The following is a 15,621-nucleotide window of genomic DNA, read 5'->3' on the forward strand; positions in this document are numbered from 1 at the left end:
CTTGTGCTGGCCTAGCATATATGTCAGATATTTGGAACTTGGAACTATGCATTGATGTAGGGATTTTCTTGTAATATGATTTTTAAAAGTATAATGAATAGCAGATCAAAAAACACTGAGAAAGAAATGGATTTTTGTAGATTATGCAATTGAAGCATTTTCAAGCATCACCTATTTATACTTTATCTCAGGAAAAAAAGTTATTTGCAACCGAATACTTATGGAGTTAATTGAGATAAAGTTTGTAAACTCGTTGCTTTCTTTGGAGCTCATGTGTTACACAAACTCAAGGTATTATTAATCTGCAATCTAGACTTATTTCTTTGGGAAAATGCTAACTGTATCATGGAAATAGTTCAGGTAGTGGATGAGAGAAAGGCAAATCTGATAAATGGTCTATGTAGAAGTTAGAATCAGTGATTAACCTGATAACTGCTGGAAATTGCTTTGATGTCAAGCAATGGACGTTCACATTCATGTCGATGTCTCATTCATGTGAACATCATTTCAGAATCATATTCTAGAGTATGTCATAGTGGAAAGATGACTGGATTGGGATCAGGAACTCTAAGCACTACTCTGGCTCTGCCATTGACCGCCTATGTGCCTCATTTTCCCCTTCTTTAAAAGGAAGTGGTTATGGGAAGAGCTCTCTAAGGTCCTTCCATTTCTGATATTTTATTGTTCTGTGCTTCTGCGTCCCACACCTATCAAAAGTATTTTGACTTTAAGTTGCTTAAGCCAGCATTTCAGTTAGAATGCATCCAGGAGCTTATTTCCGTGGGATATTGGGAACAGCAAGGCCTTGCTTCTCCAGGACTTGATATGTCTTCTGTTAACTGCTGACAGTGAGCCATACCACCTAAAAGGCTCCCTTGGTAGCCTTAAAGATTGAAAGGACAAATGGACAGTGTTGAGCACTCTGTGGAAGAGGAGACCAGAGAGACGCTGATCATCATGGCTCCTTGGGATTTGCAAAGAGGAATGACTAGATCGGGGCCCTTCACTACAGCCAGGTCAAAGGTCAGGTCAGGAATGTGGACAATCTGGTGACTCCAGGTAGGTCTAGGAGGGTAAATAAATCTGTTTAGTCCCTCCTGAATCTTGAGAAGATCTGGGCAGCCAAGCTCAGAAAACTATTAGGAAGTCTCCTAATTTATGAAATTCTTTGGAAGAAAAATGTGACACTTATTTTGTACATTTTTATTAGTGCAGAATCGTTGTATTCTTACTTAACATTCGTCATGTTAATCTACTCTCACATACTCTCACAATTAAAGCATTTACTAAACACGCTTTTCATGATCACACGTTGAGTTAAAAACCTGACTCCAATTAATACCATTGTGCAATGGACTCCCTATATTTTAGGATTTTTTTGAGTGTTGTTGAAAGACCTTTCAGTTTCCTGCATTAGCTTTAGTTAAGCAATATTAAATATAATTCTCTGGTGGCAGAGATTATATCTATTATTATTTTGTTAATAACAAGCCAACTTGGGGTGATTAGAAAATGATTTGGAGTACTGCTTTTCTTAGCGATAAAAGCAAGCAATAGATAATTTGTGAATAGGATATTAGGCCAGAAAACGAAGAATAATTTTATGTGCTGAATACAATTAGAGGAAATTAAAAGTTTTTTGTAATTGTTTCTATCATGGAATTCTATTAAAAATTTACATGTTCCTTAAAATACTGATTAAATTCCTGTATGTAATCAGTTTTAAAAAATGACTGTATGCCTAATACATATTACAAGATGATTTTTCTTTTTCTTCTTTTTTTTTTTTTTTTTTTTTTTTTTTTTGCTTTTATCTAGTTGCTTCCAAGATCCGGTACTTGCAAGAATATCATAACCGGGTTCTCCACAACATTTATCCTGTACCATCAGGAACAGATATTGCAAACACATTGAAATACTTTTCTCAGACCTTGTTAAGGTAAGCTTTAAAATATCCTCTACTTTGAGAGAATTATTAGATAGTACTGCTGAATTTATTGGGATCTAAATTTTTATTGAATTGCAAGTTTTAAAGGGCCTGTGTTTTCTAGTGCTCTGCCAGAAGAGTCTGGACTGGGTGTATATAGCAAATGAGATCCCAGGCCCAGCTGAAAAGATTGATTGCCGGGCCACTGCCCGCTTTCCTGCATTGAACATCTTTTCAGAGAACTGTATCAAAATGATACAGTTCTATAGTTGGCACTAAAGAGAGTAGGATTTTAAAAAGCGCCTACATTGCTTAAAATTAAGAATTGAAAATATTTTTGGTCTAAAAGAGAATCAGAATTATGCGGCATTTTAGATTCATCATTAGTATTTGCTATTTCCCTAAGTGTAATATACAGTGATCATAGTTATTTTTAATCCATGTAACACTTCAAGTGTTCAACATGCTTTGCCTTGATATGAAATTCTGTGAAGGACAAGGAAAAAAAGATAGGACTCTTTTTCTCCTGTTTACTTTTACTGTGAGGTAGAGAAGGAGGGCCCTATTGCTCCACATATCTTGATTAAGAAAACAGAGCAAACAAAGATGAACTGTTCAAGTAAAGGCTCAGTTGTTTTGGGAAATAACACTGAAGAAGTCAGAACACCTTGCGTTCCATTAAATTCCAAGATGTGATTTCTTCCATTACCACAATCTTCTCACTTCACATCTGATTTTGGCAACACATAAATTGGCTTGGTACTGTTTCTTTTAGCTGTACAGCAGCAAAAATTTTGCTAGACAGGTATTAGGAGAACACGAAGTTGGAAAGACTAGTGGCACTGGAGTTTCTAGCAGTTGAAGGCTTTGCCGTGGGCATACTGAATGCTTTGTGGATGGAAGCTTCATGTGATCAAATCAGCTATGAATCTTCTGCAGTCCTCCTCTCTCTGTGTTCTTATTTTTTGAAATATCTTTCCTTCTTTAGAGTTCTTAGTGATCCTGTTCTATATTGAAGGGATTCTGCTTGTCAGATTTGTACATTTCATACTTGCATGGTAAGGTTAGGACCTCTTATAGGATATTTTCCTTCTTCTCAAATTGTAGTAGAATAATTAGCCCAATTTTCATAGTGATCATCAGGTAAAGTTATGAATCAAGGCATCCAATTCTATTTTCTTAAATTCTCCTTTTGTCTTTGAGGTCCAAGTTCTTAATGGGAAACAGTTTCCATTATGACAAATTCTGCAAGTTTTCAGAGTAGAAGACACTTTTCAGTAGGAAGCATGTGGAATTCCATGTGCCAGGAAGCTGTAACATCCTAGTTGGCACTTCACAGCTTGCTGCTTGGGTCTTAGTAATTGTGCCCAAAAATTAAGGAATTTAAAATATTGAAAAGTTATGTTTGCAAGACATGAGAATTCCATTTTCTTGAGCAGTGGACCATTAGAATATGATCATAGGTAATAGCATTTTAGTGGTGAAACTGGTTTTACGGTAGTTTGTTCAAGTGGCTTGTTGGAGAAGATTCTATGCATCTGAGCTGAGTTCATTTTCAAAGGGAGGCAACATCGCTATCTACTGCTAATGGTAATAGTAACAATTACAATCATTATTACTATCTTATAAAATTAGTCATTATACATGCCAAACACTGTTCTAAAAACTTTAAATGTGTTACCTCATTTAATCCCTTCTTATAAGTCTATGAGATGAGGGTTCCATTATACTCATTTTACAAATAATAAAACTAAAGCAGAATGGTTAAATATGTTGCTTAAGGTTACTTATCTAATAAGTGTTCAGGATTTGACCCTAATTGACATCACATGCTCTCAACAATTATGCTATACTGCTTCTTCTTAGGACTATTATTTATCATATTAAGGGGACACTTCTTTACGTTAAAACTTGGCTTGGCCTTTGGGAAGGCCAGCATTCATTATGAGTCCAGGGACTAGTGTTGGCTCACTTGGAGATTAAAGGAAGTGCTTAGCACAAAGATTTGTCATCTTTTCAGAAGTTAAATAGAGCTGAACTGAGATAATGTGGACAGCATTTCAATTCTCAGATGTTTCAGTTCTATTTTGCACTCGGTGATTAGTTGTGGCTAGCAGGTCAGAGCAGAACTGATAGGCCGTAGTGAACAGGACATACGCACGGAGTGGGAGTAAGAAAGCAAACACTGGGAAGGCAACATGTCATGGGTTGGTCCAGGTTCAACTGCTGGGCTGAACCCAGATCGTTTTCTTTTGCCTACCCCAGCTTTTTTTTTTTTTTAAAACTAGAAATACAGAACCATTGATACATACATCCATAAGAACCGTATTTGTACTTCTTCATTTTACTTATGCTTTTAGACAGCTGGGCATGGTGGCTGGCATCTAATAATCCCAGCTACTTGGGAGGCTGAGTTGGCAGATTAAAAGAAGTGCTTAGCACCAAGATTTGTCATCTTTTCAGAATTTAAGTGGAGCTGTACTGAGATAATGTTAGAAAACAGAAGTATCAAACTTGAAGTTTGAGACCAGACGGAAGGTTGAGATCAGCCTGGACACAAGTAAGACCCCATCTCTAAAAAAAAATTCTTTTAAAAATTAGCCAGATGTGACGGCATGCACCTTTAGTCCAAGCTCCTTGGAGGCTGAGGCAGGAGGATTGCTTGAGCCTTGGAGTTTGAAGTTGCAGTGAGCCTTGATTACACCACTGTACTCCAGCCTGGGTGACAGAGCGGGATCCTGTCTCTTAAATAAATAAATAAATTCCAAGACACATAAGATGGTCTAAGTATTTGGTGTCCAAGATTATTGGCAGTAAGATTTTCTACTGCAAAATTATTATATATTATTTAATATCATTAAAGCATCTAATATGATCGTTATATTCAGAAGCACTTCTTGCTCTCAGAACTCAGGTTCTTGGGGAAAAAAACAAGAAGAAAGAATTAGAGATGAATTCTCACAAAGTAACTCTTTGTCTTTCTATTTGGATGTTCTCAATGAAGTTAAAATGATTATTTTTTGGTTAAATTATGCAACTTCAAATTTCAGCAGCTTCGTCTGAGTCAGGGTTGTATTTTTGGAGCAATAGCTCGCTGGTATTTGTGCATGCATATAACTCACCGATTTCAGTAGAGCTTTGTATGTATTTCGAAAGGCAGAAGTTAGACATTTAACTTTAATTAATTTCATCTGTAGGAGGAGAGAGATTATATGTTACCTTAGTTGACTATAAAATCAATTGAAGAGTCCACATATGTCCACTTAGCTCATAATTAGACTCAAATTAGTGTTCATGGACGTTCCTTAAACTCTAGTAGTAGAAGGTGAGCCCTGTGTGTTACTCAGCTTGCTAGCCCTGGTGCCGGGAGTGATGTTTGACCTAGAGAAGGGGATCAGTAAGTGTTCGTTGAATTGAATTGACTTTAGTTCAAATCTCATCCAGCGTTGGAATCCTTCTAGAGCATTTACTTAATCTAGTAGTGACCTGGGGTCTTACTAAACTCACATCTGAGTGCCGAGTTGTACTCATTTTAATTTAGCAGATACCTAAGTTCGGTAGTAAGCACACATTTTACATACAACTTCATAGTTTCGTTTTCTGTTTGCTTTTAGCATTAGAAGCAACTACCAGAATCATCTAGTTTAATCCCCACTCACTGCTACATGAGAGGAAGTCTGTTCTTTTTATATGGGAAGCATTCTGTGGCCATATTTTCAACAGTGAAGGTCTTTAAGAATCTTGCCTTTTATCTGGCAGGACACTTAAAGTAAAGGATCCTAGTCCTCTTCCTATGTCAAACATTCTTTTGGAATTTCTTACCCCAGATCTCTCTTCTGGTGCTGTTCAGGCTCCTAGCATGTAAAATCTTTTAACAAAATCATTACATTTGGGGAAAGCTGCTTGCTGCTATTTAAAAAATGTCTAATAGGTTTTAAAAATGGATTCTAGGCCGGGCGCGGTGGCTCAAGCCTGTAATCCCAGCACTTTGGGAGGCCGAGGTGGGTGGATCACGAGGTCAAGAGATCGAGACCATCCTGGTCAACATGGTGAAACCCCGTCTCTACTAAAAATACAAAAAATGAGCTGGGCATGGTGGTGCGTGCCTGTAATCCCAACCACTCAGGAGGCTGAGGCAGGAGAATTAATTGTCTGAACCCAGGAGGCGGAGGTTGCGGTGAGCCGAGATCGCGCCATTGCACTCCAGCCTGGGTAACAAGAGCGAAACTCGGTCTCAAAAAAAAAAAAATGGATTCTAGACTCAGCATAATAATCTTAATTAAATTGTAATTTCCAATTGCTTAGGAAGAATATATGTATATATAGATATATCCATCAAATTATTGGGTAAGTACATGGAGTAGCTTTAGAACATAGCATAATGAAGTAAATTTTATTTAGTACGTAGATTCAATGTAAATGTCAACATTCCTAATCTTATAGGAAGTTGATTTGACATGCTAATTTTCTGTGCTATACATACCTCAGGGCAACTTCTCATCTTTCCTCACACTAACAGAGGTCTTCCTCTCCTGATTTTGAAAGTCAGTGTTTGATAAAGAGAATCTCGAGGAAAAAGGAAAGGTGAAAAGCTGGCCGCTGGGTCAAACTCTTCTGAGCAGGGCATTCTTAATATTCATTTTGGTTGGGTCTGCAGAACTCTGGGAAATAATTTCAGGTGGGGAAAATGGTTTTATCAACTCCCAAGTTAGGCAGTTTGGTTGGGGAAATACTTTTTTTTTTTTTTTTTCTAAATAAACCTCACAAAACATCATAAAATCACAATGCATTGTACATTTATTCATGAGCCCTTCTTAAGTTTTTCCACAAATGAAAACATTTCCTTACATTGAGACATGAATGGTAATATAAAACTGGTTTCATGGATGACTCATTTTCAGCCATTTTTTTTCTCGACCTCACCGAATTCTCAAATCTAACTAAAGGCAGTGAGAGAGAAGTTTTACTGTTTTCATGCTGACATTCTTCCCTCCCTGCATGTATGAAGCTGTTGTTGCTATCATTTGGGAACTCCACGTATTCAGGAAGGGAAAAATATCAAAGAAGAGTCTCCAAAGTATTTGTTAGCTTACATTACACTTTGGAAAAATGCTAAGGTATATTTGAAAAAATAACGTGTTTATTTTCCCCACCAAGACGTTTGATCAGAGCATTGCTCTTAATTTAAAGGACAGCATTAATTTATGCTATTCGGCTATATTTATTTTCTAAGGCAAAATGTTGTTCTCCTTATATCACTTCTGTAAGATCGACATTTTGTAATTTTGAAACGATGCCGACACTTGGCTAATTTAGGGCTGAAGTTTGGGAAATAATATATCTGACTTAAAGCCATTGTGATTCTAGAGGAATTTTCAGTGGGATTGGACTCCTACAGGATTAAAACAGACTTTTGGTGACTGGGTTTATCAAGAATATAACATTAATAAAGGTGGTATTCTTAGGAGTAATTGAGTAATGTGGGATAAGAATGAAGTCTGATGAACAATCTGATGGCATTTATAATAGATACAGTCAAGTGGTAACTGAAATGTTGATATTATCCCATTGTGAAGTATAAGCTTACAAAGTCAAATACATCACACACAAAAAAGGTAAATTAAATCCCTTTAAAGTACAAAAAATACACCAAATCTTAAGTTATTTATTGATAAGAAGTATTACATAAGTATTCTGAAATTATTTTTATTATTATCAATTGTTTTCCCCTGGACATTGGTTAACAGAAGACAAAGGAAATCGAGGTAAATTAGGCACATGGAAAATACAAAGCATGTAGTCATTTTTCTTACATTGTAACATATTTTGCACTAAGAGTAAACAAAAATAAATGCAAACTTGATATAGCAAGCATGCTTGACACTAACCAATTCTTCACATCACTGTAAAACTGTAAATGTAGTAGCATTAACTAAGAGCTTAGTAATCTTTGATCACACAGAGCAACTGTAAAACCAGGTTATTTTTATATAATGAAACATTTATAAACTGTTATCTACTTGGACTAACATATAAGTGTACTATATAAAAGCACTTTGCAAGTGCGCAGATATTATCATTCTAATGTATAGCTATTGTCTTTAATGCTAAATAGTATAAACTAATTTTACAAAATCTAAACAGTTGGTTAAGCAGTAATTTCTTTTATTTTTAAATTAACAACTTTTCTGCTTTATCGCTTTTACCAAAAGGTTTTTTTCTTTTAAAATTAAGGCTAAAAGAAAACCAATTTATTTTTAGAATTTATTTTTATTCCCATTAATTTTTTTAACTTTCTAAATTATCTTTCCTTTAGTTTTTAGTGAGTTTTGTTGAATAATAATGTAAGTAGCAGCAGTAATACATGAAATCTTACTGTATGACGTGCAGCTATATGACAGATACTGCTTGCTTAGTCGTTAGAATTTTGAAGGTAACTATTTAATAAAATGTTTCCTCCCCAACATGCAAAATTTAAAAAACACACATAAATAACCATTATCATTAGCTCACAAACATATGCTACGGACCATCAACTATATATTATTTTATAGCTTTTCCAATGTAGTTTAGCTAACATTTTAGAAATATGTATTATTTCTAAATTCATATGCCTGTTTAAACTTCATTATCTCAAATGATACTGACAGAATGTCATGAAACAGTATCATAATATACATATAGACATTATTTTGATGCAATAAACATGTGATTTTTAAGACTTTCTTAATAAACACACATGTTTATTCTTTGCTGAAACATGTTTCTGCAAGTGCCATACCTATATTTTGCAAGTTCCTATTTACCTGATGAAGACAGTCTTGCTGAAAACGTCTTTTCCTTTGAAAGCTCCTTGTAATTAGGAGTAAGAGCCCTTACTCATTAGACAAAGCCATTGTTTTCTCTTCCAGGAAACCTCTCCTTCACCAAATTGCTAAACTGTAAAACATGGGTTTGGCACTGAAACATGCATTTTTATATTTTTGCTCCTTACTAACCAGATAACACATGAGATGCAATGAAACCTCCACAAAGTAAACCTTGTATTATTGGTACCTCTGAGCACGAAGCTATGTGACCAGTACTAGATTGGTAGACCCTGCTGGCGTGGCAATTGCATCTTATGTGGAATGTATCTGGTGTTTTATTATTTGTTTTAGAGTGTCATTTCAATGTAATGTGCTGTTCTTTGTGTCTTTGTTGTCTCTTTTTTTTCTTTGTCCCCCCAACAGCATTTTGTCCCGCACAGGGAAGAAGGAAAACCAAGATGCCTCCAATTTGACAGTGCCCATGACCATGTGTCTTTTTCCTGTGCCATTCCCACTCACCCCATCTCTAAGACCGCAGGTCAGTTCCATCAACCCTACTGTTACTCGCTCCCTCCTTTACAGCGTCCTGCGAGATGCTCCCTCAGAACGCGGCCCGCAAAGTCGTGATGCTCAGTTGTCAGACTACCCTTCTTTGGACTACCAAGGCCTCTACGTGACTTTGGTGACTCTCCTGGATCTAGTTCCTTTACTACAGCACGGCCAACACGGTGAGCACTTAGCTGAAACCTTTGGAAATGTACATGGATACTTACGAATGTATATGATGCTGAGCAAGGGGCTTGGAGATGGTCGCTGTTGTAATCAGTCACCTGAAAGGGCTTTGTGTGGCTAGAAACACTACACTGAAACTTCATTATGGTGCTTCCCATACTATCATTTTATACTGTTTTATTGCCAGAAGGATGTTATCCAAGTGAGGTATTCGGGGAGAATGGGCTGGAGAAAGGAGGAAGACATATCACAAGAAATTTTCTCTTCTTTCTTGATCAGTTATCATGGGGACTCTTGTTGAAATTATGAGAAGGGAGATGAGATTTGAAAACTCATGCCCAGATAATTAAGAAGTGGAACCTGAAGAGCAGGCTGTAATCCACTGACTAATTCTGTGATTTTTGAGGGAGCAAATCACAGAAATTCTCTAGGACCCATTTTTTCCTGTCTTTAAAGTAAGGAGGTTGGATGAGAAGCAGTCTCTAAGAACTCTTCCAAATGTAAATAACAATCAATAGTTATTACAAAATCTTGTACCAAAATGTAGATATAGTATATAGTGGCACCGTATGCTGTATTCAGCATATGGTATTAATGGTGCTATGTGCTGTTTGCAGTATGTGTGCAATATATGATATTAGTGGCACTTAGAATATAAGTTTAAGAGCCTGCTTATTTGCTTAACTCTTCCCCCTTTCTACTCAGTGTCCTCATTCAGTTTATCTTGCTTGCTTACCAGCTTCTCCTAATCCATAAAAATGAGAGAATCAAATAAAAAACAATGCAATAAGAAAAGAGATTTTTGCAGATAATGCACTTTAAAACAGTAGTTGTCTTAATTTCAAAGCTCTGCTCATTTGGTCCCTGGAAGTATGATAACCAAAGTTTCACTGTACAGAAAAATTGGAATTTTGGAAAATGAATGGGCAGTGGGGGTGACTGTCTTTTAGTTATGGCTAACTCCCCTAAGAGAATTCTCGATGCTTTATTTCATACAGCATGTTCCTAATTTTAAAAGTTTAAAAATCTACTGCGATAAAAATGAAATAATGACTTTTGGACTTTTTTTTTTTTTTAATATATTTACAGTTCTGTGTTATAGTGAATGTAAAAGGTATAGAAATTCGTAAAGTTGCTTTTTGTATAATTCTGCAGCCATCTTAAGCCTAGCCACTTTCACTGTGATCCTCTGTCAGCTCTGAACTTAAATGTGAGGATTCTGAACATAAGACTGCCAGAGCTGACTATGGTGATGAGCTTGTCAGTGCTTCTCCTTTGTGATGACCAGCCCTGAACTCACTTGGGACCTACCTGGTCCTGGGTTTGGTCCAGTGTGTTAGGGGAGCTGCCCATTATCTTCAAAGCCCCTTGATTAAGATAAAAAATATTAAATTTGGTAAATTGCAATCTGTATAATTGAGGTTAATGTATAGATTTTGACGATTTCAGGGGAGATGATTTGTATTTTTCCTTTTATGCCTGCAGCTGTTTTGTGACTTTGTGACATTGTTATTTAGCTATGGTGTTCTTGTTCTGCATGATAGAGCTTAGATGGTAGGAAAAAACTCAATAGATAGTTCTAATGAATGGTTCAGAGAAACAATACAGTATTGTTTCTTGAAGCATGGTCTGAAAAACATCAGAATCACGGAGAGAGTTTGTAACATGGAACTCTGGTTCTTGGGACTTCTGACTAAGAATCACTGAGGGGTGGGGCCTGAGGATCTGAATTTTTAGCAAGATCCTGTGCACGCTTCTTTTGCACAGACTTTGAGAGCCACTCCACTGAGACTGGAGGCTGTGTCCTCCCACTGGTCCCGGTGGAGGACAGGAAGAGCACAAGGCAACGGTTTTGTCACAGTTCAGCTGCTAACTCTCAGGTGATCCTGGGCAGTCACCTCTCTCCAGACCTCAGCTTCCTTATATGAGAAATACTCCAGTTGGGCTCCTTTCAGTGCTAATGGTCTGTAATTAAGCTAAAAGGCTCAAGGAAAGCAGCTGAGACATCTTGTATGCACAGCCTCAGTTAATTCTTAAATACCTGTGGATTTTCCATTTCAGTCGTTTGAGCTCAAGGTTGTCTGACCCTGGCTCTCTAGCGTGCACTGTGGCCACATCCTCTCTGTTGTGAGCTGATGTGCCTGTTGAGATGGCATATTACTTCTGATGACAATCAGAAATAACGTTAGGAATCCAAATAACACTAAGAAGATACATCTGCTGCAAAATAAAGAAAAGTCTAGCACTTTTCTGGTATAATGAATGCAAAAGTGATCAAAGTCTTCATCATTAAACCTTGGCTGACGGCCTATATTTTGGGAAGTCCAGAAATATAAAAATGTACGTTTAGTGTAACGGGATTTGGCCTACATGCATTCTAAAGCTAAACAGTTATGGTTTTGTTGCATTGCCTTTATTTTTATTCTTGTGCAGGTAATAATAATAGTAACTGTTAATATTAATAACAGCTAATATTTGTGGAGCACACATTATGTGCTACGCTAAGGACTTTACATTTATCTCATTTAAACCTCCTAACAATCCTTCTAATGAAGTGAGGTAGGTATTGTTACTATCTATGTTTAAAGGTGTTGTTAGAAAGATTATTATGAGGTAGCACTTCCTCCCGTGATTACTGATGACACAATGCACAGGGTTATGTAGCACCAGCTTAAGGCTTCCCTTGTTTGGTGCTTGCTGAATCTGCTGCTCTGCTGGAGGTTGCAAATTACCTCATTGCCCGACACTCCAGATGGTGTGATTGATTTAACAGAGATAGTTTGGTTTTATTTCTGACCCTGCCCTTGACTTTTCTGAAACTTCCATTGGGCAAATCATCTAATTTCTCGTGCCGCAGTTACCTTGTGTAGAATGTAGTAATACGAATACCAAGTATTATTGAAGATTGAGAAGGTGTGAAGGAAAAATACATGTGATGGATATTTATATTTCTTGACATATTCATTTATCGGTCATTTACTGACCAACTACTGTATACATAGTACCCTAGTTAAACATTATGTTTCATAATACTTAATAGGAAGGGAGCACTAGTTGCTTAGAATTTGAACCGGTTCATTAAAGCTTCAAATGTAAAGTTAGCATACTTTTGTTAATTGTGAAATATTCAGTGACTGATTACTCGATTTTGTTTTGTAGATCTTGGACAGTCGATATTTTATACAACTACATGTTTGCTACCTTTTCTCAATGATGATATTCTGAGTACTTTGCCCTACACGATGATATCAACGTTAGCTACCTTTCCACCATTTCTGCACAAGGATATTATTGAATATCTTAGCACATCTTTTCTACCAATGGCTATATGTAAGTCCAATCTTACCTAATACTAGATTATTTTTATGTAGTATATGAATGGAAATGGCTTTTGCTGTAATAGGCTCTAGGTTTTCAAGATTATAATGGAATCTCTTGATATATACATGGGCTATGATTTAAATTCAGTCACTTTAGCGTGGATGTTATGGTGGAAGCCAAGGAAATGAAAAGCATTAGGCCTTAGAATTATTTTATTCAGATAGTTTGATCTTATAGAATAGAAAAAGAGAACATAGAGAGGCAGTCTAGATTTCCTGTGTATAAATTACTGTATCTTTTGCCACTTTAGAAAAAAGGTGGGAAAAGTATTGTCTTAGATGTAGAAATTCCTGTCTTTTGCTTCTGAAGGCAGTGGGATGTGATAGAAAGAGAATTAGATAGTCAGGATGTAAAGATTCTGGTCCCAGCTCTGCCTCTAATCTGGGCAGCTTACATAGTTGAGACGCCATCTACAGAATGACAAGCCCATTAGCTTTCCCTTATAGAGGTATCGTGATGATAAAGTGAGTTGAAATTTATGAAAAACACTAAAGCCTGCAAGTCACATGCAAGGTGTGATTATAAACATAAAACTGATATGAATCCTGTTTTAAGTCTATAGACTTAATCTTTCAGGCCTTCCAGACATGAGCACAAAGAGAAAAAAAATTGCATTGTGGTTTTTATGATCAAAATCATTTTCAAGTATTTTTTAAAGAAACGGATTATGGATTAATCTGTGTTTTAGTAGGGAAGCTGAAAAAATTGTGGGTTTAGGAGTCAAACATCTGGATTCAAATCATAGCTCTTCCACCTAGTAGCTATATGACCTTAGGCAAATTTCTTAACTTTCTGTTTCTTTCCTATAAAATAATAATAATGATGATAATAATAGCTGCCTCCTAAAGTTGTGGGATAATTAAGATGGTTAACTTGGATCATTGATAAAATGTTAGCACAATGCCTGGTATGCAATAAGTGTCAGCTTGCTCCTCTCCTCTCAACTCTTGCTTTAGAAAAATACTTTGGTTGGTTACATTCCTCCTCGTGATCATCATTCACATTTTAATTTTATGTACTTATGATCTTATTAAAGTTGTTGCTCTGTAATAACAATTGGTAACCATATCTATCTTTTGAGCTACATTTGCTTTATTTTACAATCAAGTTTAATGTTAGCTATGGAATTCAGCAGAGTTTGACTTCTGCCTAAATTATGTAGCAATTCAAAAAAATTAGCAGACTGATCTTCCTTCCTTCCTTCCTTCCTTCCTTCCTTCCTTCCTTCCTTCCTTCCTTCCTTCCTTCCTTCTTTCCTTCCTCCCTCCCTCCCTCCCTCCCTCCTTTCCTCCTTTCTTCTTTCTTTCTTTACTTTTTTGAGATGTTGGTACAATCTCGGCTTACTGTAACCTCTGCCTCCTGGGTTCAAGTGATTCTCCTGCCTCAACCTCCCAAATAGCTGGGACTGTAGGTATGAGCCACCATGCCTGGCTAATTTTTGTATTTTTAGTAGAGGTGGGGTTTTGCCATGTTGGCCAAGCTGGTCTTGAACTCCTGACCTCAGGTGATCCACCCTCCGTGGCCTCCCAGGTGCTGGGTTTACAAGTGTGAGCCACCGTGCCTGGCTTCCTCCCTCCCTTTCTCCCTTCCTCTCTTCCTCTCTCTTTCTCTGTCTCTCTCTCTTTTGAAATTATGATCAGTTTGCTAATTTTTTTGTATTGCAATATAATTTAGGCAGAAGTCAAACTCTTTATTCTGTTGCCTGGGCTGGAATGCAGTGGCACAATCATAGTTCGCTGCAGCCTTAAACTCCTCGGCTTAAGTAGTGATCCTTTTGCCCTAGGCTCCTAAGTAGGATGTGAAGGCCTCCACCACCACGCCCGGCTAATTAAAAAAAATTTTTTTTGCAGAGGTAGGGTCTTGCTATGTTTCTCAGGTTGATCTTGAACTCCTGGCCTCAAGTGACCCTCTTGCCTCAGCCTCCCAAAGTGCTGGGAGACGGTGGTGGGATTAATGAGGAGGTTGTATCTTTCTAATAATCAATCTAATTAATGAAATCCCTCCTTCTTGGGAATAAGTTAATAATTATGGGAGACGTGTTGAAAATATCAGGCCTCTGAAGTTACATTTAAGATTGATCAAGTATTGTGATCGCTGGCAATTTGTTTCTTTACACTTGATTATTAATTTCTACTTAATTAGAAATACAGATCCCAAAACATGCCACATAGTATTTTAGAATTCCTATTTACATAAATGTACAAACCTTGGCAACTGAGAATCAAATAGTAAGTCAGGTTTACAAAATTTGTGTATATTTTGTTGTTTATTAGTGGAGTAACTTGACATTTATTTGAAGGTCTGAAAAAGTCACTTAATTCCCCAAGGTCCCATTTTTTTCAATCATAAAGAGGGGGTTTGAAACAAATGTTCAATCTTGAAGTTTATTTCTGGCATGCTACTTTAAAGAGTTTAAGTACCGTCAGTATTATTTTGTGTAAGAGGTGCATATGTCCTCTAACTCAATTGTTGGTCTGCTTCATGTGTTTATTTCGTTGCTCTGGTTTTATTCTCTTAGCTTTGACTTTCCTTTCTCATAATCATTCCTGTGGTTCAATAATAGCCAATATTTGTCATCTTTTTTTTAATTTTAATTCTTTTCTTTGAGACAGAGTTTTGCTCTTGTTGCCCAGGCTGGAGTGCAATGGCTTGACCTCACCTCACCACAGTCTCTGCCTCCCAGGTTCAAGCGAGTCTCCTGCCTCAGCCTCCCGGGCAGCTGGGATTACAGGCATGCGCCACCATGCCCGGCTAATTTTGTATTTTTAGTAG

General features: G+C 36.9%; 1 protein-coding gene across 50 annotated transcripts in view; it reads left to right on the top strand.

Annotated features, from left to right (window-relative positions):
• The window catches only part of UNC79 (unc-79 subunit of NALCN channel complex), a 287,437-nt gene that overhangs the window by 42,084 nt on the left and 229,732 nt on the right, over positions 1–15,621 (top strand). For 18 of the 50 annotated variants that reach the window (XM_035261333.3, XM_078335652.1, XM_078335664.1 and 15 more), the window contains exons 2-4: positions 1,819–1,939; positions 9,160–9,464; positions 12,628–12,798. The exons of 1 other annotated variant lie outside the window; for it this stretch is intronic. In XM_035261333.3, the coding sequence (XP_035117224.2) occupies positions 1,819–1,939; positions 9,160–9,464; positions 12,628–12,798 (597 nt within the window). Of the gene's footprint in view, positions 1–849; positions 1,060–1,818; positions 1,940–7,674; positions 7,693–9,159; positions 9,465–12,627; positions 12,799–15,621 lie in introns of all 50 variants that reach the window. 31 more of the 50 variants (XM_035261342.3, XM_078335666.1, XM_078335665.1 and 28 more) reach the window with 5 other exon arrangements.

Source organism: Callithrix jacchus, chromosome 8 (assembly GCF_049354715.1).
Source record: "Callithrix jacchus isolate 240 chromosome 8, calJac240_pri, whole genome shotgun sequence".
Classification (NCBI taxonomy): Eukaryota; Metazoa; Chordata; class Mammalia; order Primates; family Cebidae; genus Callithrix; species Callithrix jacchus.